This window comes from Drosophila subpulchrella, chromosome 2L, assembly GCF_014743375.2.
Source record: "Drosophila subpulchrella strain 33 F10 #4 breed RU33 chromosome 2L, RU_Dsub_v1.1 Primary Assembly, whole genome shotgun sequence".
Classification (NCBI taxonomy): domain Eukaryota; kingdom Metazoa; phylum Arthropoda; class Insecta; order Diptera; family Drosophilidae; genus Drosophila; species Drosophila subpulchrella.
Window position 1 is genome coordinate 6731437 of NC_050610.1, and position 23392 is coordinate 6754828.

General features: G+C 40.9%; 4 protein-coding genes across 10 annotated transcripts in view; 2 read left to right on the forward strand and 2 right to left on the reverse strand.

Moving 5' to 3' along the window:
• The window catches only part of LOC119546769 (acetylcholine receptor subunit alpha-type acr-16), a 107372-nt gene extending 97808 nt beyond the window's left edge, over positions 1-9564 (forward strand). For 2 of the 5 annotated variants that reach the window (XM_037853319.1, XM_037853317.1), the window contains exons 10-14: positions 185-271; positions 4424-4533; positions 4599-4813; positions 4880-5053; positions 5796-9563. In XM_037853319.1, coding sequence (XP_037709247.1) covers positions 185-271; positions 4424-4533; positions 4599-4813; positions 4880-5053; positions 5796-5880 — 671 coding nt within the window. In that variant the 3' untranslated portion in view covers positions 5881-9563. Of the gene's footprint in view, positions 1-184; positions 272-4423; positions 4534-4598; positions 4814-4879; positions 5054-5795 lie in introns of all 5 variants that reach the window. The other 3 variants (XM_037853318.1, XM_037853315.1, XM_037853320.1) reach the window with 2 other exon arrangements.
• Positions 9565-9828: 264 nt separating this feature from the next.
• LOC119548415 (zinc finger protein 521) lies at positions 9829-11080 on the forward strand. The gene is made up of 2 exons (XM_037855657.1): positions 9829-10145; positions 10199-11080. Exons 1-2 carry the CDS (start codon positions 10020-10022, stop codon positions 11054-11056), a joined length of 984 nt encoding a protein of 327 aa, XP_037711585.1. The 5' UTR covers positions 9829-10019; the 3' UTR covers positions 11057-11080.
• On the reverse strand, positions 11071-12199 carry LOC119548416 (alpha-ketoglutarate-dependent dioxygenase alkB homolog 4). The gene is made up of 2 exons (XM_037855658.1): positions 11440-12199; positions 11071-11381 (listed from the first exon to the last, which is right to left on the reverse strand). The coding sequence occupies exons 1-2, from the start codon at positions 12162-12164 to the stop codon at positions 11192-11194; spliced, it is 915 nt and encodes a 304-aa protein (XP_037711586.1). The 5' UTR covers positions 12165-12199; the 3' UTR covers positions 11071-11191.
• A 545-nt stretch (positions 12200-12744) lies between these two features.
• On the reverse strand, positions 12745-18755 carry LOC119547975 (inositol-trisphosphate 3-kinase homolog). Of its 3 annotated transcripts, none has more exons than XM_037855026.1 (4): positions 18100-18755; positions 14295-14435; positions 13871-13980; positions 12745-13633 (listed from the first exon to the last, which is right to left on the reverse strand). In XM_037855026.1, exons 1-4 carry the CDS (start codon positions 18373-18375, stop codon positions 12814-12816), a joined length of 1347 nt encoding a protein of 448 aa, XP_037710954.1. In that variant the 5' UTR covers positions 18376-18755; the 3' UTR covers positions 12745-12813. The 3 variants fall into 3 exon arrangements, with proteins under 3 accessions (XP_037710954.1, XP_037710955.1, XP_037710956.1); XM_037855027.1 differs by lacking the exon at positions 18100-18755 and adding an exon at positions 14808-14909; XM_037855028.1 differs by lacking the exon at positions 18100-18755 and adding an exon at positions 14561-14749.
• Positions 18756-23392: the final 4637 nt, after the last annotated feature.

The following is a 23392-nucleotide window of genomic DNA, read 5'->3' on the forward strand; positions in this document are numbered from 1 at the left end:
CCACATACCTTCCCGAAGTCCTCGATATGTCTACGAAAACACGAACACACACGCCACCAAGGATACAGAAACACTTGAACATACATAAACGTACGCTTTTTGATTTCCATTTTGATTGTGTCATTTGTTTTTGTGTGGTTGTTATTGTATTTTTCAAAACGAAAACGAAATTCTTTTGTTTCAGGAGTTACAATTCTTCTATCGCTCACAGTGTTTCTCAACCTTGTAGCTGAGACATTGCCCCAAGTATCTGATGCAATCCCCTTGTTAGGTAGCGATTGCATTTAAAACATACTTACCAAATGCAAATATATATTCAAATTTGTCAAAACAAAACCAAAGAATAATTAACAAAGTACTTAATATGATTTACACGTACACGCCTAAAGATATATATGTATATATCGCCGTATATATACATATATATGTAACTACATATATATATTCATGAATATTATTGTTATTGTTGTTACCTATATATATACATATCTATTACGATTATATTACTCACACACATTGCTAAATTGTTCGCATATATAATCCCCAAACAAACCAAAGCCAAAAAGAAACCAAACCGAACTTAAACTTAAATAAAGTATTAGTCTAACCAACCAAGTCAAACAGTATCCAACTCTAAAGTGACAAAAGTTGTTAAATGTTATTTGTGTACGTCGTACTATGTTTACTAATTACAACAACTTTGCTAAGTACTTACTAACTAAACCAAACCAAACTAAACCAAATCAATTCTAATTCCAACTCGTTCTCTCTGTCCCACCCTATCTTCTGAATCGTTCTGAACTTGAAGTTATAATATCAAATACAAATATATACCAATATATATCGAAGCAGTTTCTTAGTTGATCATACTATCTTCTGTTGCCTCTATGTCTCTCTCTCTATCACTATGCCTATATCCTACTATATATTCATTTGAACAATCAACAATCTTTTTGGTTTGCTTCTTATTCAAGTCAGTTTAGATTAACAACAAATCCCCAGCTAGCCAGCAAAGAACACCAGTTAGGCAGTCTTTTAAATGCTATCGTTATCTATATGTACTTCCGATCTATACTTCCTTCACTTCCGTTTCAACTTTCTCTTCAATTTCTTCCTCACAGCCTCGTTGAAGTTCCAACGATGCCGCACCAATGATCGATCAAATTCCCTTCAATATATATATACTCAATTCCCTGAACTAAGCCGGTGATGCGTTAGTGATGTACTAGATTTACTTCCATTCAAAATCGATTTGAAAAAATGCATTTCAAAATTTAAATTTCAAACTCTATCTAATACATCGAAGCGTCGCCTTGGCAAGTTCCTTCTGTAATTATTCAACTTGTGCAAAAATAAATATATACGATTATGTATACAATATTTTCGAACTATATAATAACTGTTATGTATTGCAGTACACCTTGCTTGTACTCTTTTCGCTTCGTTAAAACCGCCACTCCCTAATTTCAACCCATATGTAATTACAAAAGATACTTATGAGACAGATTTCAATGCAAGTGAGTTTGGGATAATACTTGTGAAAAGAAAACGAAGGCGCATACAAATATGCTAAATGATGTCGTCGTCACAGACACTCAACCGAAAAAAAAAATAAAGAAAGAAATCAATTAAAGAAAAGAAAGAAAGAAGTTTTTTGTCTTGTATCGTATGATTTGACTTTTTTGCTAACAGCTTTGATTTGTGTTTGATTTGGTTCTCTCACTCTCACTATCACTATCACGCCACCCAACTCACTCGTTCATGAATAGATAATCGAATTTTGCATTGCTCCACCATCACCGCCACAAAATAAGAAGATATATTTTTCACCCTCGGTTTGCCCATGAGTACTGCCACCATCTTGAAGCTCGTTCTCGTTATCGTTATCGTTATCGTTATCGCTCGCTCACCCATCACACAGAAAACTCTCAGTCATGACCACGACCACCCACCAACTACCCACCACCCACGAGCCACCACCCACAAGAACCACCCACACACGCTACTTTAACTTAACTTTCTTAGCTATTGTCTGCGCCACCCCACCCACCCTAAATCCCGATCACATTCGTATATCCCCCTCTTTGCGAACTCACCTTCGATATACTGTTTGACCCATTTCTCGGAATGATATTTTTTGCTCGAGAACCTTTTTGAGAACTCAAACTGTGAACGAAAACATTCAAATTCCAATTGAATAATGTCTAATGTAAATACTGATCGCTCGATTAAATATATCATATCTGGTATTGCAAAAATATCATTTCGTTGAGATCCGCTTATTTTGTTTGTTTGTTGAAATGGGTCGCGGACTCGTTTGCTTACAGATAAAAGATATAACAACTGCCCACTTGGAATGCACTCCCACCACCAACAATCAAACAACGAATAAATCAAATTATGCTTAAAGATCGGGTGGTCTTTTGTGATTATGGTTAAGATGGGTTGTGTTCTCTGCGAGAAGGTTCAGCCAAAAAATATCATTTAGTCTAACCCCGAAGCTTTACTAGAGACCAGCAACGATCGACTTTGATCGCGAGCTCTTCTCTGAAACCCAATCCTGATTTCCCCACTCAATTAGAAACCGAAGACACTGGGACCGAACTTCAGAACGACAAAGACTCCAGCGATTGACGAGACTCTTCCCGATCCACATACACACGAGATCTGACCAAATTTGACAAAATATTTTACAGGTGTCACTATACTACTGTCGCAAACAGTTTTCTCCCTGCTGGTCGGCAATGTCATTACGAAAACCAGCGAAGCTGTACCGCTCTTAGGTATTCGAACTTCCAATTGACTCGTTTGTAACTTTGAGTTTATCATTTCGAAAAAAAATATAACAAAATCAACATCCAACCAAACTAAATTTAAATTTTAGAGCTTTAAAAACAACCAAAACTTTTCTCTCTTTTAGATGATAAATCAAAAAATGAATATCAAAACCAAAAACGATTGTACAAAGTACTCTTTAGACATAACGAAAGTTTGCGCTAAAAATCAAAGTGAATCTTGTAAAAACCAAAACTAGACCGACTAAAGTAGGTAAAAGAATGTTAAGCGATGGAGAGCATGATCCAATTCCAACTGGATAAACACGCGATGCAGATGCTGAACCAAGAGTATTTTTGGAACCCAAGCCCGTACCCAAGAACTAACCCGAACCCAACCGAACAACCTCTGCTTCTTTAGACTTTTGGCTGAACCTCTTTGACTCTGAGACAAGCTCCAACTAACACGATAACCACACTTGATTCTATCCCGATTATGTTTCCGATTTTGCGTCTGGGGATGGCCATGCTTTGCTTATCCACCCACCCGCAAACCGGAAATGCTATGTACATATTTAATTCTACGCTATAGGTAATCGCAATTAGCCAATAGGCGTTGTTCCTCATACCCAAGTATCAAAAGCCTACTCAAAACAATGAACTAATTAAACCGACTATTAAATCGTTATTAAATATTCAGAGAGCATACAGTAAACTGCAGAAACGCTAAATCAATCGCAAACACATAATTCGTTCGCTAAAGCAATTAAAATATCAATTCCCAGCATTCTCTAGAACAAGTTTAAAATTACTAACCCAGACACAGAAAACCGATGAACCCTGCCCACACCAAAATTGCTTGCTGTTCGTATATTTTTAGAGTAGAAAGAGCAAAGAACAGTAAAATTCAACAATTATGGTCTCATTCCAACTTTTCAAAATTGTTATGTCCTTTAAAGGAACAAGTTATATAAAAGTAATTTCTTAATATGCCTTAAAATGTATTATTGTTTTGTAAGGCAATGGTTTATTTTACCTAATTGTCTAATATTTATACCTCAGAAAAATCATTGCAAAAAAAATCAAAAGCTGTTTTAAGACTAACGGTTTTTTACATTTGATAAATTGTAAAAATGTGCAGTAACTTAAAAAAATTACAATCATGAAATATAAATAATTTGACTGTCCTTTGCTCAAATTTCGTCCTCAATTGCCAAAGCAAAACCCACGCATGATCCCCAGTCAAAACAGTTTGCACTAAACTGCATGATGAAGAATGAAACCTAAAAGTATTGAGTAAACATCAAATATAGTGGCTTTCATTAGACATTACTTAGTAGCATACACAAAGTATAAAAATATAGAGTAAAGTAACATAGTCACGGCATTGTAACAACACAGTAATTTGATCACGCTACTTTCTCTAATCGTAAATCTAACAAAAGTCTTTCATGAAATGAAGCTAAACTAAAGTAATGTTGTACTATTTTTGTAAATTATAATTTCAAGCTTATGTTCTTAGTGTTTCGATGATTTGAAGAGTCCCTTGAGCACCACTCTAATATAGGGTTTTTCTCTGCTCTCTGTTCACCCCACAAAACGCAACTCGCAACCTGCAATCCCAAAAAACCCGCACCACCCTTAAATAGGCACCTACTTCAACTGCATCATGTTTATGGTCGCATCGTCGGTGGTGTTGACCGTAGTGGTGCTCAACTATCACCATCGCACAGCGGACATCCACGAGATGCCACCGTGGGTGAGTTAATCATATCAAAGCACCCCCACTGTTCCCCGCCTGATTTTTGCCTCCTCGGTTGCCAGATTAAATCCGTTTTCCTACAATGGCTGCCCTGGATCTTGCGGATGGGTCGACCAGGCCGCAAGATCACACGCAAAACAATACTATTAAGCAATCGCATGAAGGAGCTGGAGCTGAAGGAGCGCTCCTCCAAGTCCCTGTTGGCCAATGTCCTCGACATTGACGACGACTTTCGGCACACAATATCAGGCTCGCAGACCGCTATCGGTTCGTCGGCGTAAGTCATAAACTTTGTACTATTATAAAACTTTGATTAATGCGTTATGTATTTGCACCTTTGCAGTAGCTTTGGTCGTCCCACAACGGTGGAGGAGCACCACACGGCCATCGGCTGCAATCACAAAGATCTTCACCTAATTCTCAAAGAATTGCAATTTATTACGGCGCGCATGCGCAAAGCTGACGACGAAGCGGAATTGATTGGCGATTGGAAGTTCGCGGCAATGGTTGTGGATAGGTAGGTTCAATATCATTGCATCATTCCGCTAATACGTAAAAATATAAATTTGAAAAATATTTATTTAAATGTAATAAGCTTTAAAAAGAAAAGTGATGGCAAAATTAGAATTTACTTTCGTCTGGAAAATCGAGTTAAGGCTACTTTGAAAGTACTTTCATATCTTTTTTTAAATCCACTTATTCCCGTAAACGAACTCAAGAGCCATTTCTTCTTGATTTTAAGAACGTTTTTTTCTCGAATAAGTGGAAAGTCGAATTCCCCATTGAGATAATTTGAACTAATTTGTTTTAATCAATGTTTCTGGTAAGAGCTACCTTATCATCTACCATTTCATCATCAAGACCAAATAGTCTTTTTTTTGTAAGAATAAACATTACATAAAATTGAGAACAAGGTTTGGTAGCTTGTTAATTTTCGGCAGCCATTATCCGCAATGCTCACACGATTATGGACTTCAAGATATGTGCTCGTGATTGGGTGTGAACTTATTGAACCAGAGCCGGCAGCTTTCGACAGTTGCCTGCCCGGCAAGTCAAACAATTAGGCCACACGACTTCCGGCGGAATGAACGCACACAGTCGCAGACGCCCACGCATGCACACAGACACACACGCACGCACAGTCACCCATACACGTGGCGCAAATATTGAAAGATGGCCGACTACCGGTCGGACGCCATTTTGTTTGGCAGCCCTGCTGATTTGTTTGCTAACGCTCTGCTTACTCTTCTACTCCACAGATTTTGTTTAATTGTTTTCACGCTCTTCACGATTATTGCAACGGTCACTGTGCTGCTCTCGGCTCCGCACATAATCGTGCAATAAGGACGCTGGAATTAGACAATTAAGCTACGGATATGGAAACGTCTGCGGATGGGAGATGCCTAATTAAGTTCTTTTTTGAAAAACCAAAAACTAGCGAAGCTGCTTCGAAACAAAGCAAAAAAAAAACCACAAAAAAATAATACAAATAAAAAATTGTTAATTACATTTTTAAGTAAAACAAAGAGCAAAGAAATGTCGCAAGAAAAAAAAACAGAAACGAGACAAATTCATGTACTAAAAAATATTTTATGGACAAACCAAACAAAAAAGCAAAAATTACTGCCGTACAAGAACCGAAAAAAGTGTTAAGTAAGCTACTCACTCACACACACACACACAAAATTATAAGAATTAAGCGAACAACAAGAAGTGAAACAAAAATTTGCATAGGAATAGCCAAAAGAAAGTTGGTGGAGCAGGACGAGAAGAACAACAAAGGAACATCGCGGGACAGGACACACAAGGGTTACATATATGTAAGCCCACTGACACAGACAGACCCATCACATACATGTAGGTAACTGTATGTACAATAACAGAGTTATAAGTTAATTAATATGCTGAGTTGATATAATTTATGTACGACGAACAGACGACAGACACACACACACCTACATATAAGATATATGATATATATATATAAGAGATTGTTCCTATGAGACATTAGATATGTATTTAAAATGGCAACACACTCACGTACAGAGACACACAGACACTGAAGCACTTAATTGACAAATACAAAAACAAGGGAAAGAATCCATTTATTCGTAGGAAAGGACGAAAACAGGAGAAGGACAGAAGGTTAGGGGGTATACGTTATGGTCTGATGACCCTTTGTTGTCTGCATTTTTAAGCTATAATATTTTCCCTTTCTGTTTTCATTTTGGGATCACGTGGACCAACAATATTTTGTTTGATTTCCTTCATTCCAGTTTGCAAACAAAATATGATCCCAATGAAGAAACTTTTACGAAAACCTACTTTGGTTCGTATCCAATTCCGATTAAATTCTCACTTCCAATTTTATTTGCTCTTATTTTTTCATCCGTTGGAACGCTTTCAAAGAGTTGTTTGCAAGATAGATTGTAAATGGTAACAAACTGACACATAATAATGGATATTAACAAAGGTCTATATATACATACATATACTCATAGTGAATTGAATTAATTTTTAAAAGACGCATTCACGAACACATTGAGGAAGTATGTTCGTTGAACATCATGTTTTTAGAAAATTTATTGTTGAAATATTGTAGCAAATTGAGTAAGCATAAAGACAAACGACCCGAGGGCGAAACAACCGAGTTATAGTCACCAATTAATTAGTCAAAGTAATAATAAACGGAAATCGAAAACCAGAGAAACCAGAACCGAACTAGCAATACAAGATGAACAGGTGTATATATATTTTATGACACATATATCACCGCATATATACATACACATATATATATGGATATATTTTTAATAAATCGATACGGAAACGAGCAAAACTAAAGACACTAAGCAGAAAGGAGAAGCAAAGCGGCGCAAGAACATAACCCCACTAAGCCAACCAACCAACCCAACTCAATGCCACTCGAAATCACATAAAAGAAAATCACAATTTTGTTGGAAATTTCGCATAGTTTTCGGATGATTTCTCTTTGTCTATATCTATGTATATCCCGGTGTATTCCTAGAAACGAGCTTCGAATTTTTTCTACTTTACTCTGCTCTCCCCTTACACAAAGCAAAACAGTGATATTTACGGTATAGCCCCCAAAAAGACGAACTCAAACTCGAACACTCTTTCCGGAACCCACCTAAGAAACCTTTAAACGTGAATGTTTTCTACACAAAAACCAAAATCAATGAAATACCTACCTCCTTGTTGAAAGAGAAGAAACGATAGTGATTGAAGGACGAAGAAGTATAGCAACACTGCCGAGTTAATCGCACTCCTCTCTCCCCTTGTCGAGTAACCCAAGACCCAATTTTTTTACGTTGTCCTGCCAAAAGAGAATTTCTAACAGAATTGTGTGACGAACAACAAGCTACTTTTGATAGCCAGACGAAAAGTTTACTTAACGGAAATAAGATCGGCCCTATAGCTACACCCGCTGTCAGAACGTCAGAAGGAACCCAATCGAGTGCTGAATCAACTGAAGGAACTGCAGATCAGATCTAAGCGTTATATGTGTATACACTCACTTTGTATGTTTTATTTGCATTTACATTTAAATTTAGATTCGATATTTGATATGAGACGACTTTTACTTACGCCCAGAGCGATGCATAATCCTACCGAAAACTGCTCTGTCCCCATGAGGTTGTTGTTTTTCGAACGTTAGCCAAATTCGAGGGCGAATATTCCAATTCAAAATCCGATTGAAATCGATATTGAGATCTTGAGTTTAAGTATCAGTGTGAGGAAAATCCGCATCAGAATCTGAATGCTTATAATATGGAGAGATAGAGTTGAGGAGGGTGTGTGCATTTTAAATTTAATTTTTTTTATAATTAATTTAGTGCTAATCTTTGAGCAGCTAGGCGCATAATTAGAACTATGTATATGTGTATGGATGTCTTTTTGATAAAAAGAAGCTGTTTTAAAAAGCAAACCATTTTCTACACTCTTTAAAAGATTGAACTCTACATGTACGAGATTATGTATAATACAAGTAATAATAAAATAGCGTTAACTAGGCAATTATAAAAATGAGGTGACCTGCAGAAGGAGCCATAAACTAAGCGTCCTACATTAGGAGAGGGCAACCTACGCGATTACCCGAGATAACGATATAATGAGATAACGAGAGGTGGCAAGAAAAAACTAAAACGATAAACGAATTTAAAAATGAAAATGAAATTACCGCGAAAACCAAACTTGTAGTAAAGGAACATGTTTTTTCATTTGAAAACTCTACTACTTACTTACTTACTTTGCAAGTAATAAATAATTTCCTCTGATCAGAGTTACACGCAATCGCGAAATGCAAAAAGCTAATTACAAAACGGTTGGTACACGCCCACACACACAGTCAGACATGAAGCATTCGAATTGTTCGTATTGTATTACAAAAATAAAGAAATCCGAAAAGCAAACCGAAGAGTTCGATTTTCGTTTCAATTGCACTCCGCATGTTCACCCCCAGGGCAATTAAACAGAGTTCAACAATAAATAGCGCATTAAAAACCGATTCGAGACACTTTTTTAAACAAGGCAAATATATTTAAATTTAGCATTTAACTAAACGACAAGAAAAACTTAGTCTATAAACTGCAAATGTTTAGCACCAAACTCACCCGGGCAGAAACCTACAAGCCATCCCGAGTCCAAATCCAAATCCAGACCTCCGCCTGTGTCCCAAGTCTAACTACCATCAATTTAAATAGCTATTTGCATAATTATTAAACCGTTACTGAATTTCTGTCGATTGCCAAACGCAAAAAAAAACCATAAAATCTTCCCAAAAATTATGCATGTAAAAACAAATGGCTAAAACAGAAAGAAAAAGAAAAAAATTAGCAAGAAGTCTGTTGTCGATAAGTATTATTGGCAGACAAATAACTTTCGTCACATTGACGATAATAATTAATTGTAAGCGAAAAACAAAGGAATTAAATGATTTAAATAATAAACAAATTAATATTAAAAATCGAGAGACATGATTGCAACAAAAACACAAAAACTGAATAAAAATTTATTTTGAAAAGAGAATGAAAACGACGAGTGGTTTTTCTTCAGAATTTTTAGATGCAGATTTAAATAAGACAAATACGACATAATATTTAAAGAAATACTTTTAATTTTAAATGATTTGATAATTAATTGACTTCCAACAAAATAACATTACAGTTTGAAAATTAGTAGGACCGCAAATCGACCGTTAAAATAGCGAATGATAAATACTAAAATATACTGCATACACAGAACGATACTTCCAAACAAATAATATCGATGACCGTCTTGTTTTTGTTTTGCTTAAATTGAGGATTATACTTAATAATTTATATTATTGCTAATTGCCAGAAATTCAAGAAGTGAAAATAACAGAATACCAGCTTAACATTCAAAGGAGTAGACTACAAGTAAATGTAATCCAAAGGAGTCCCAAGTTTAGGCATAAGCCACCTGTCTTCCTTGAAATTTCAATGGACCTGCGGAAGTTGTGCAGGATATGCTTTGTGGACAGCGCTGCGGTGGACATCAGGGTGCACAGGAGCAGCGGCAGCTCGGACCATACAGTCCTCGAGCTGATACAGGCCATGTTCGGCTGGGTAAGATTATTGAAGTGGGTTTAAATCCAATCATAGCACACAATCTCCTCCAGGATATAGCCCTTAATCTAACTGAGGAGCTGCCCATGATCTGCAATATATGTTTGGAAGAGTGCCAGCAGCACTACGCCTTCTTCCGGAAGCTCAAGTTCGCCAATCAGCAGCTCCTTCAGCTCTACAACGAAGCGGAGGTGGAGATGTGCCAGGATGTGGAAGTTTTAGAGGATCTCAAGGAGCAGCATAAGCCTGAAGTGGCTGAGATGGCTGGAGGAGAAAAAGAGGAATGGGAGGAGTTAATACCCCTGGATATTATAGTATTAGAACCCAATCATCTGACAGACACAAAACCAACTAAGAAAACAGTCAACACCGTGCCAAAACCTTCACAGAAGCTGGCCAATCAGGACTCGCTCATCGTGTCCGAGTTTCTGCCTGCCACCACTACCCAACCGCGCCTGGATCTGTCCGACTCACGGCTACAGCAACTAGAGCCACCTGCCTACGAAATGCGTACCGTGGACTACGCGGCCGTCGAACTGAAGCACTACAACCTGGACGAGTACAACGAGGCCAATCGCCTGCTGGACGTGGAGCCCAGTGGAAGTCAGGCCATCTACAAGTGTCAGTACTGCCCGTTGGCCTATGCCTCGCCACAGTATCTAAAGACTCATGTGCGCAACTCTCACGTCTGCAAATACTGCACCACAGCCTTTGCCAAGGTGCGCGATCTCAACGAGCACATCCGCCGAAAGCACTCAAACCACCAGTGTGTTGTCTGTTCCAACAGCTTCAGCACAAGCAGCAACCTAAGGGCTCATTTGAAGAAAATCCACGGAGTTCAGCTACCCGCTCAGGTGGCACTGCTGGATTACAAGCCAGCATCCGCGGACCAGGAAAGTCCTCGCACATAATAAAGTGGATTTAATTTTACACAACCTAAAGACTTATTACATCCTTTATATTTTAATCTAAAGTATCTGGCGGCGTGGCTCGTAAGCAATTTCCATCTTTACCATGGTACATTTTAAATTTGTATAAGCCATTGGCTAGTTTATTTCCCAGAATAACTGGGACTTTTCTCTCACAGGATCTCCTTTTTGTACGTCTTCTCCATTAATGTACATGGGCGTGAACTCCCTGTAGGCTATGCAAACACGTCGCTCCTGAACATCCTCGCGCAGCACAGAATGCTCGAACTGGTACCTCGCTGGTCCATACAAAACAATCAAGGAGAGGCTAAAAAGCAATAACGGGTTTAGTATGACAATGTGTAGTGTATACTATCCGAGCTTACTTGGGCATAGGAATGCGCAGAACCTTTCCCTCATACTTGGCTAGCTCGTCTTCACTTAGTAGCGGCGCCAGAAGCTCCTTCTCGTAGTGGGACACCAAGTCCAGATTGTACTTGCCCGGTTGCTGGACTTTGAAGGGAGTGAGGGTTAGCACGGCGTCTCCGAGGCAGTTGACCGTGACCACGCGTTCGCCCCAGATCCAGCAGTCGTCCACGTGCGGATCTATACTGGCTCCTTTGCTGGGCTCGTACTCCAGGGAGCACTGTTCGATGGTCTGGAAGTTACGAAGCAGAGGAACCTCATCGAAGCGTCGCTGCACATACTCCGTTGTTCGGGGGAATCCTGCAAAGGATCCCACCTGGAGCTTGCGCTTCTTAAAGTTTGTCTTGGGTCCGAAGTTCTGTTTGCGCCGTCCGCTCTGCGAGATGTCCCAGGGCAAATCGTCCAGGTCAGCCATCAGTTGGGAGCCCTCCTTCGCGGTGAGGAACTCCTCTTGCACCAGGATTCCCGGCAGAGGAAGGCCCTCGTCCTTCTTGTGATCTCCATGGGCTCCTTGCAACTTCGTCGTATCCCAACCGGGCTGCAGAAGTTCGCATTGCACGCAATAGGACCAGGACTCCAGTTGCTGGAACTGTTCCTGCAGCGAGGGCTTGGCTATCTGGAAGTCCTGTTCGCAGCTCAAGCAGGTGCGCACGCCCTTGCAACCACAAGGACGAATTGTATTCATCCTGGAAATTGCACCAAAACACGCTAGTAATAGAGATGGATTAATGTCGATATATTTGTATATCGGTTAATCTCGATGAATTTAAAAAATACCAAAAACTAACAGCTGTTTATGGTAACAGTTTGCTGTTAAGTGGCTAGTTGGCGGGATGTTAACCAATTTGAATTAGAACAGTACATGCAATCCGAACATTTGCTGACCTTTCAGAAACAACTATTAAGTAATTAATTAGTTTAATGTTTTAAAGGACATTCACATTCAAATATTTGGTTGGCTATTTATCTTGTACTTCCACAAATGTTCCCAGCTAATACAATAAAGACACAAACCAAGATACATTTTCTTAAGATATTTTATTTCTTGTGTTCAGGTTTAGATTGCTTTCCACAAATACTTAATTTAAACCTGTTTCAATCAAACAAATGCTGTTTGGTGATCAATACTAATCGTTATTTTCTTCTCCAGCTAGTCTTACACTTTCTAACGGTGCCCGAGCTGAATCCAGGTCTTTCCAATATGGAACAAGGTAATAATATAGGGGGAGCTCAGCCCGGGCGATGCGATGAATCCTTTTTTTTTCTTTACAAATGGAGCTTAGGTGATCAGTCTTTTGGTGCAGATCCAGCTGCAGGTGCAATCGATCTATCCATTAGATTTTAAGGCAGCCACGATGGGAACCACAGCGGGCGTAAACCTCCTCGAAGGAGCGGATGAGCTCGTCCATTCCGCGGAGCAGACCCTCCTCCCGATTTCCCGGAGTCCAGGCGCTGCGGTGATCCACCCTCACCTGAGGCGGCAGCTCCCGGCACTTGGCGAAGTCAATCAGCCACACGCCAACGCGTTCATCGTCGTAAACGATGAAGATGCTGGAGCCAACGATCTCATGGCGAGCAAAGAAGGACGACTGCTCGATGACCAGGCGCATGTGCTTCAGTCGCTTCAGCAGCTCCTTCTGCACAGATCGCCGGGCGGCCAGGAACTGTTCGATGGTCTGACCAATCTGCTCGCTAGTTCGGCAGGTCTTTAGATCCTTGACAGGCGGTCGTCCGCGCAGGCGCAGCGCTTCGATCCGGAAGCCCTTAGATTGCGAGGAGGAGAGCGACTCTCGGAAAGTCATGTAGCGCAATTTGGTAATGGCCCGTGCCTCGTGCTCCGCCGGCGTGGGAGCTCCCGCATCCACGGCGATCATCTTCTGGTAGAGATCTGGTCGCAGGGTGGCATTGCTGACCTCCGATTCGAGGAAGGTGCGGCTGCCCATCTTGATGTCCATCACACACGGATCCCGGAAGCCCGACAGCAGATCCTGCAGCTCGATGTAGTGCTGGCCCTGCATCTCCTGTATGCCAAAGTAGGCGGGCACTATCTGAGCGGTCTGTGGTTCCTGGCAGATCAGTCGGTAGGCATGGACCTCGTTGTCTTCGAGGCCCGAGATCCTCTTCCGCACTATTCCGGTGGACGTGGGAACAATGCTGAAAGAAAGGAAAAAGGTTTACAGTTAATAATCTGAGTGTTTAAATTTCTTTATATAGCAAGACTCTGCATTACCCCAAATTACACGATAAATAAATGGTTTTAACATTTATAAAACAAAGAGTAGTTAAGGAGATACAAACTTAAAGCCGATTGGAACACTTCCGTTTCAGAGCTGATAAAACACAGCTTTTTCCTGCCATATACCAACGACCCCTATATCTTAAGATGCTTACCTCTCTGGGTGACCGGACAGCTGCATCCAACCCTTGGGCTTTGCCTGCGTCTGGGTCTGCTGGTGCTGGAGGAGATGTGGCGTTGCTGGGGCACTCAACTCTAGGGCATTCTGGAAACAAAAGAAAAAATGATCTTAGTACAGAAGGAGTACGAATTCATTGATAAATCGGCGTTTTATCACAGCTGGGAACGGGTTTAAGGCGAAACATTACTGTCCAACGCCCGGCTGCGATTATAAATAATGAAACAAATTTTATTTGCCAGCCCGAGAGCCACGCCCCAAGCCTCGTAAACGTGAAATTTATGCAGGCAGTGCAACGGATCGCGAATTGACCGAGGCTTCGAGCAGGAAGCTCTGGGGTTACTCTGGTGGAAAGTTTCTGCCCAATTGACATGACATGCGAGTAAGCAAAGGGTACTTACAATGGCCAAGAACTTGAGCAGGGACATCTGGGCAGGGGCCGCGGTCGGGGCCTGAGATGGGATGTGATTCTTCTGAGCCTGGGCCGCTCTTTGTAGACTCAAATAGTCGGCCAAGTTGTCACAGTTCTCATTGGGTATACGCTGAAAAGAGAGAGATGGAAAGGTCTATGGTTAGTTAACAAGTAAACAAACAATAAAATAAAAATATTAGCACCTAAATGTTATTGAAAACTTTCAATTGCATTCTATAACCAACTGTGACTCACGCAGGCGTTAATTAATTATTCAAGCCGAATGCATTGGCAAGCGGCGAATAAGTTCTAGGCGGCCCCCTTTTTGTTTATGCTTATATAAAAAGAGACGGAGCAGCTTGATGGGTCGTCGTGTGTGGTTTACGACCGATCCCCGGCACTGCCGTGTCCCTAATGAGGCACTTAGTATGCAAAGTTGGCGTTTGTTTTTGTGCTGCCTATGCGAATTGAGCCATAAGCATTGGCCATAACAAATAACGACCTGTCAGCGTAGAAGGCGATCCAAACCAATCCGATAAAATCCGTTCCGAGCCGATCCTCACTCCTCACTCCGCCGCTTTGATTAATTGACTAATTAAGGTAAATGCCTCGGAACTTGTTTATGCCCCGCTTCTTATATAGCTTCTGCTCTTGTTTTTTTCACTATCTCCCCACTATTATCGTATCTTAACTGCCCAGATAACGCTGCGTCTTTTTTATAAGGCAGATCCCTACCAACGGCCGTAATCTTGCGTTAATAGCATTGCTCCGACTGCGAAATCTTTACGTAAGTAAAGGCAAATTTGCATATGTGGCACAAATTCGTCACGCGTATCAGGAGGAGCGGGTAAGGGGGTGCATGGCACCGCCACAGTGAACACCCGTTGCCAGGGTCATCGCTCCTTATCAGCTGGGGTATGGTATGATCTCGGTCTTATCACTTTGCTGCAGTTAGCGGTTGGCAAATGTTTGATTTGAGGGCGCAAATACCCGGGCTTACCCGCTAAGGCCCCCTGAAATGGGTTAGAGATAATGAATGGCGCCCCACGCGATTCTGCTGACCGCATAATTGCTTTGAATGTGAAATTTTAGATAACAGAACTTTATGGTAATAGGCCTCATTCAAACTCTTTGGCCTTTCCTGATCGAATTTCCATATTGATGGCAAACCAAAAACCCCCTATTATGTATTAATTAGGAGCTAATAAGATGTCACATTCGATTGAGGTGGGGCATACCGCCTATCAAATTCCATTAACCAATATTCGAGGTTCGACGATCGTGTCGTCAGCGCTGACCTTTATCGAGAGTTACACGTTACGCTCCGGAGTTAACGGGTATTTAATAATAGCAACGATCGAGCTAATCGACGTCAGCGGCTTTTATTCATTGACTACTTGTTTTACAACTGCATTTACTACAGATTGCCAACGAGCCCATTCCTACAATCGATCCAATATTCGCACATTTTTGCACGTACACCACACCTGAGTGAAATTAGCACATGGGCAGTAATTTGGATTAGCTTAAGTGCGTCATTCTGTGTGTGAAACTGGGCCTAGTACTGAACATTATTACTTCACTTTTATATGCCATTACATGTTTAATTATCTCATCGTCTGGGACTCGGTTCACTCGTGTATGCAAACATCTGAGGGAAAATTGGTGAGGGAAAACCTCAGTGAGAATCACTTGTGACAGATGGAAATCCAAACCGCAAAGTGAGCAAAAACAATAATTAACTTTAACTCTGACATGGGGTAAAAAATTACGGCATTTTTCGCTTGAGCGATTCGGTTCGCGTTTATTAAGGTTCACATTCAAATTCGAGATCGAGTTCGGGTTCGGGTTCTGAGTGCGTTTCGGCCCCGTTTCAAGCCTCAGCGCTATTTTTAGTTTTATTTCTTATTTTTTGATATTCCGGCGTTTAACTAAGCTCACAGTTTAGTAGTGTTTATTTATGACTACTTAGCATTTTCGATAGCCGCCGGACGAACGTGTTATCCGACAGAAACAGAAACAGAAAAAAAATTAAAGCACACAAAAGAGTCAAAATCAATTTATGCGCGTGACGTCAAGGCGCTTTAGCTGAGCTGTTAATTAAACAAAATCAACCTGCCGAAATTTTTTCGACTGTCCGAGTGTTTGGATCTTGAGCACCCAGAGGGCACCTCCACCTCATGTTAAGTTTTTGATCCCAGGCCCTATAAACATACTCTGTTGGCCCTGAACCTGCAACGTGCCACCGAAACCCGTTTTTCCAGGATCCCCACTCTGGGGGGCGTGACTCAGGTGCAGCAGCCTTCGCAGGTTTTGTAGAACACAACCCTGACATTATAAGAACCCAAACCCGAGCCCGATCCCCAGACGTTGCCACGATTTTGGACCAGACTGTCCGGGGGGTTTCATCGATATATCGATAGTCTCGATCCGCCGGGGAGTTTATTTGCATTGACGTCAATCCAGCGAACGGAGGGCGAGGGGCTCGCCTGGAAGGGTGGATGGGGGGTAATGGGGGTACAAACCAGTTGGCTTAAAAAAATATTATCGCAACACTCAACCCATCAGCAGAGGGTTAGATCCGTGCCCCAGGGCCAGAAACTATAAGAAAACTTCACACTCTCTTTTCAGCAGCAGCACCATCAATCTAAGTCGCAGTTCTAGTGGTTCATTGGTCATGAGTAACGGTTAGCCAGAGGAGAACCGGATCCGCTTAGACCCACGATATACGTCAATACGAATAGCGTCTTTCCCTCTAGTGCACTCATCGCGCTTACACGAAAATCCATGTGAATCATTCTGCGAAAGTTCGACATTCACCGCCAATTCCAATCAACGAATGTTGGCGACATTATAAAGATGATGGGGATTAAAGGGGAATACCAGTGGCTTAAAATAGAAACTAGATTAGTGGCTTCCCCAAACCCGATCACAGATCTTCTAATAACCTTCGCTCTTGTCGGAAGCCTTGATCTTGAGCTAGCGAAAAATTAAAATGGCCGAAATTAACCGATAACGACTAAGGCCATAAAGAGTGTGGGCCGCTGCACTTGACACTTGAAATGATCAAGAGTGCTCAGCTCGTTAAAATCGGATACACTGAGAGAAACAAAAGCTAGAGTCAATAAGCTTCGGACTTTGTAATACCTTAAGGTTTTTTTAACCAGAAGATATAAGGACTTGTCCGCTTAAAAAGGGAGTTCAATCTCCATTTTCATCTTTGTCTCCGCTCTTTGTCAACGAATCAATTGTCTTTAATGAAACGGAATCAAATGAATCGATTCGATTGTCCACTGGACAAGCGACGCCTCTGGGGAGACCACATCTCAATCTGCTGTCAGATGTGCGATCATAACTGGCCGTGTCCGGCTGAGTTACGTTTACGGGTCTCTCGTTGTTGGGCTTTAATTAGCGGAGGCCCACAGATCCACCGTAGTATGCAAATTGGCGTTACGTGGATTATTGGAATTCCAGGCCGATCTCCCACACTCTGTTTGCTTTTCGCATAGTTAGGGAGCTGACTGGGTGGTTGGGTTGGTACCACAGTTGTTTCAACAGTATATCAACAACAAACAGACGTCATTCAAGGCCCGGAATTGGAGTTTACCCACCACCACTCCGTAACTTGGTTTTTTTATGCTTTTTTGTCTGATTTTGCTTTTTTTTTTTGGTCACTTTCTCTGCAAGTTGGCTTTCTACGCGGATGTGGATGCGTTGCCCCAATCCTCATTGACGTCACTACCCCGGTGGGTTTGCTTGGGTCTTACAAGCTTTCTTTTCTTTCGGCCACTTACCTCGTTGTTATTGTTCGATTGCTGCTGCTGCTGCTGTTGCTGCTGTTGCTCCACATCCAACATCATGGCATTGTGCTGCTTGGAGGGAGCACTCGTGTCCAAGGCAATCAGTTTCCACAGCTGCTTCAGGCCAATGTTGTCGATGCAGGAGAAGCGCAGCTTCTCATTGGACCAGGCCATCGTGGATCGACTTCTCGTAGAGCTGGCTGCCTTGGAGGCCTTCTTCTCTGCTTTGGCTTGAATAGGCCTCTGGAGTACTGTTGAAGTCATAGTCATTCGGATCGGTTGCGCACTTTTTATTTTTTTTTCCACTTGGTTAGTCTCTATACGACTCTGTATACATATATATCGCTTGGAAACTCGTAGATTTTCACGCTTTGCGATTTTATGCTCGGCACATTTGCATTCTGACTCCGATAGTCGGCTGCTATATCTGAGTACTTCTATATTTCCTATTCGAAACTGCGTTCTCGTTTCACTTCACTTGCACTGTGGGTTGGCATGGGAACTTCGTTATCTTTATCTAAGTGCGCTTTGTTTTTGCACTTTTATCTTTATAGCTCTGTCCCGTTGGGAACTGTATATAGGCACTACGATCGCGGCGAATCGGCGGATCCGAGAATCGTTGTCTGTCTTGCTTGCTTTAGCGACTAACTGGTTTCACCATATGGCAGCCAGTTTTGTGATCACCGGATCGGCAGTTGTCGACGCTCGTTCGGGTCTCGGAAATTCGACGAAGTGCTCTCTCTGGGAATTGGAGTGCGAAAAGAGTTACGTGTCGTGGGGGATCCTATCTGGGGAGCACCGATCGAGAGCGCCGGGGAGAGCTCGAGAGAGGGTGGGGCTACACCCTCTGGAGGAATCAGAGTTGATCGAATTAGTCTTCTGGATATTTCAGGAATGAGCCGCTGGGAGTGATAAAGAAAAGTAGGAGGGATTATATTTGGAAATATGTACAATGCTTAACGGAATAATCACAACGCAATAATCACAAGATCGCATAGCTTCATTCAGATTTTTATATTATTAAAAACTGTATTTACTTAAAACTAAATTTAATATAAAAATATAAATATTAAAATATTTATATAAATATTTATATATACAAAGCAAACTGGCAAAGTGGAAAGCTTATAAAAAAAGTATCCGAAGAAATTAAAGATTGCTTTATCTTGAACTTAGTAAATAAATGAACATTAGAATAAATATTTTTTTAAAAACAACATTTATTTATAAGAACTTATTTACGTCAAATGTAAAGCTTTGGAATCAGAGAACTATAAATTTGTAAGAGTAATTTGTTTTTTTTTTTGTTTCAAAAGGATCAAAAAGACTTTGTGCTTGATTCAGCTACAGACTCTAACCTTCAGACTATCAATTAATAAATTGCTAAAATGGGGTAAAAACCCAATCTAACTAATCCAACCTTGAATGTAAATGTCATGATGATTCTACCAAACCCCTTTTGAGATTAATCCATATATGTATGTATAGTATACGAGGAATTTCAAATGCGTCGATCGTCATCTCGCTACACCTCTTTATTCCAGAGGGCTCGCCGAAGTACGAACAAAACTATTGTTTACTCAGAATTTCACATCGCAAAGAAAGGGAAAACAACTAAAAGCGAATACATTAGAGCTGGGTGAACTCGTAGAATCCTAGACCAAAAAACAACATCAGATTTTTGTTTTGGCGACGCGCAAAAGAATGATCTTGGAGTCCAGAGCGCGGGAAGAACTGGCGGGCAGACAGATGGCGCCATTTAAGGCCAGGCAATGAACTGTCGCGACTTCTTATATTTGATCTGCTGTTGAACTTGGCAAAATTCCCGGACCCATCTGCAATGCTAATCCCACCAACTGCGCAATGTTTCGGGATCGGGGATTATGCAAACTGTCTTCGAAAACTGCGCCAAATATTGCAGACCCATCGAGTTCATGGCCATCGCCGAAGAATATGCGCATATTTCATATGGATCTCGGTACCAAAACCCATTGTCATTCCCGCTCCCAATCCCAATCTCAATTCCATCTAGATGCGTGCGTCAGTCTGAGTTTGAGTGACATACAAACCCCGAGTTCGAGTTGCATTCTCCCCCTGGAATCCTCCTGCTGCTGCCCACATGGCAACTGCGTCAGTGGACTGACAGTAGAAGTCAGTTGTCGCAGGCCTCGTCATTGTAATGCAAAGCCAGCAAATGTTAATTACTTGGGAAACTGCCCCGAAATGCATTGAACTTTTCTGCAGACGGACGGCGGCAACGTGGCGTATGAGTAACAATAGTTTCCCGGGCACGTGATCAGACGGCCACGAGCCAACTTTCCCAACAACAACACCATTCCGGCTATAATTACTATTCCTAGGTAGTTGAAGCTATTAAAAATAAGTCAAGCAACTAGCTGCTCACACATTACGATCTATTAAAACGATCGATAAAAACCAGGTCGTGCGGTCACTACAAACGTTGAAATAACCAAAGAAAATTAAAAAAATAACTTTCAAATAAGATTATCAAATAAATAATGTTTTAAGATCGTGGACTTATGTTCAAGATAAATTAACTAATAACTTTATTGTAAGCATACAATTATTGTACAAGTGTACGCATATAATAACCTAAAACCAAATAATGTATTATTATACTAGAACGCCAACGTCAAAATAAAATTCTAAACTTTTCAAAAAACAGAAAAAACCTTTTATAAAGGTTTGGTACCAAAATGCCAGATCCTATATTACACCCAATTTTAAGCTTAAGTTGATTTTAACACAAATGAATCATAAATATAATTGGAACTGAAACCACATCCAAAAGTAAATTTAATGGATATAATATAAGAGGTATACCAGGGTTAGGCTGTACCCCTATACAAATTGAAACCCGTTACTGCCCTGCATTGCATTGCTGGGGCTGCACTTCAATTAAGCAATATTATTGGCGTCTCGCATCTCGATTCAAATGGCACTTCCCACTTGAGTGAATGATCAGAGATCCCAACTTTAAGGCAGCCCATCTGAAAAGCCCAGCCCCGGTTCCAGACCCTGATCATCATCATCACCATCATCATCGTAGGCCTGACGTCAAACGCAATGTTTGTGTGAAATTTCTTTGTCACGATCTGAGCTTTGGTGAGTGGAGGCTTTGGGAGAAGGAATGGGGATGGGCCATCTGCACGCACCAGTGGTTAAGACCTACGGACAAAGAATCCAGATGCCAGGAACCAGAAAAAAACCAAAGATGCAGCTCCATCGACGGACTTTTGTACTCCGTCACCATGTTGTTTCGCTTTTTGCCCCGACGATTGACGCACTTGGTTGTCTTGTCACTTGACTTTTTTAATCTCGCGACTTTATCGTAGCTGACTGGACTGGCTCAAGCTCAGAATCGGATTCGAGTTCGGATTCGGAATCGGAATGGTTCGTCATAAGTGTAACTTAATATGGCGCTCAGGTAGCTCCGCTGGCTTCTCTTCCTCTTGTTTGGATTTCAATCATACTCGCACTCCACAAAAGAATGTTTGCTATAGTTTTTGTTTTACTTGTTCGCCAGACAGAGCAGTCGCTCGCTATTAAATTATAGCTCAATGACTTTCCTGACGTCACAGTATTAAGCTCAGTCAACAAAACGCAAAGACCAGCCAAGCTCCAAAAAAAAGCGTTCCTCATTAGCATATTCTCCATGTGGGAGTGTTTGTAGTCGCCGATCTCACATATATCTCTATAAAAATATATGTATGAAGAGAGAGAACTATAGACGCCAGCTTGGCGCCGCTCAAACAATTAAACTGCTCAGCTGGGAAATTGAAAAATTAGTTTAAAATTAGAATCGCTATCTTTAAATCGAGCTATGAGTGTCTCTTATTATTATATGGCATTGATTAATATAGAGCAATACGTGTCTGAAAGGATTTCTCAAGATCAGTCACCCCACCTACCTGTATTTTAATATATTGCCTTGGGGAATTCGAAATAAATTGATTTGGTAATCAAAATGGGCGAGTCACATTTTGCATTTTGTCTTAACGTCTGCAGAATTTAATTCTTTGGGAGAGCAATGAACTGGCCTGATATTTGACTCGCACTTTTCTTTAATTTGGATTACATTTTTCTTTTTTAACTCTACGGAGTGTCCTTGAATTTGTCGGTGCTCAGAGTGAAGTGTGTGTTCGATATGTTTGTAGAATGTTTCATAAGCTTTGAGCGTTTCCCATTGTATTTTCTTGCTTAAGGTTCAGTGTTTGACTTTACTTATGAAAACGCAAAAAAAAACCTGTAAGCCACAAGTGTTTAACCAGCTGTAGTCATTGCCTTTCCTACAATATCTAAATATGTCATTTTGCGGTTTACCCCAATTTATAAATATACTGAGGGCATGGGCCAAGTGTGGGGAAAGTTCCAAGTAGCCTTTAAAAAAGCACGAATTTTTTTAAGAATGACTGAATGTTGAGTACTAAGTGTACATTTTTTAAAAAATCTTTTGATCTAGAGAAAACTAATGCATAAATTCCCATGATTCATCAAAATTAAAATAATAAACCGAACGAAAGTGCTTCTAAACAATCTAGGACTGTAGAGAACGACAGGAAATGACTGTCATCAAAATGTTTAAAAACTTTCCTCGTTATTCCAAAAGATGCAGTTGCTGATAATCATGAGTATGGCCTGACCGACAAACGTCACGATTTAATAAAGATGAGCTGAATGCTGATAAGAAATGTGTGTATTGGGAATTACAGAGTTATGAAAGATTTTCCCCAAACAATGAAATACGTCACAACGTGGTCGTTTGGTTGAGATGATGAATTCTGCGAACTTGAATTGAAAGCCAGCTTTCTGAGAAACTGAAACCAAGTGGTGATTTTATTGCGACCACTCGAAATTTATTGAAATATCCTGGCATGACAACCATTTGAGTGAGTGCTCATTTCCGAGGCTAAAAAATTTCAGCTTAGTTTATTTGGCCCGAGATTTTGGACTCCCCTAGGGGTTATCAACCTGCTAATTTGAGTATCATTTGTTTTGTGAATGATTTTTCGCAAACTGCATCTAAAAATAGTGTCCCAACATGTGAATGGCGCGAGCCGCTGATAAAGCTGCCAAAGCGATACTCTCTCCATCGCCAATAATCTGGGGTCAGACCCCAAAGGAAAAATGCCAAGCAGCGGCTGAAACAATAGCAGGGGAATCATTTGCTGGAGCAAATAAAATTAGAACCTGACCAACAGGGCAACCGTGGAGCAACAACAAACAAACAAAAGAATAATTATTTATGGGCGTGTAAACAATTTGA

Excerpts from the sequence above, each read along its gene's own strand:
- LOC119548416 (XM_037855658.1), bottom strand. The coding sequence starts at position 12,164 with ATGAATACAATTCGTCCTTGTGGTTGCAAGGGCGTGCGCACCTGCTTG. Across the intron at positions 11,382-11,439 it reads CTGCGCATTCCTATGCCCAA|CCTCTCCTTGATTGTTTTGT; the intron begins GTAAGCTCGGAT and ends ATTGCTTTTTAG.
- LOC119548415 (XM_037855657.1), top strand. The coding sequence starts at position 10,020 with ATGGACCTGCGGAAGTTGTGCAGGATATGCTTTGTGGACAGCGCTGCG. Across the intron at positions 10,146-10,198 it reads TACAGGCCATGTTCGGCTGG|GATATAGCCCTTAATCTAAC; the intron begins GTAAGATTATTG and ends AATCTCCTCCAG.
- LOC119547975 (XM_037855026.1), bottom strand. The coding sequence starts at position 18,375 with ATGACTATGACTTCAACAGTACTCCAGAGGCCTATTCAAGCCAAAGCA. Across the intron at positions 14,436-18,099 it reads AATCGAACAATAACAACGAG|CGTATACCCAATGAGAACTG; the intron begins GTAAGTGGCCGA and ends CTCTCTTTTCAG. Across the intron at positions 13,634-13,870 it reads CTGTCCGGTCACCCAGAGAG|CATTGTTCCCACGTCCACCG; the intron begins GTAAGCATCTTA and ends CCTTTCTTTCAG.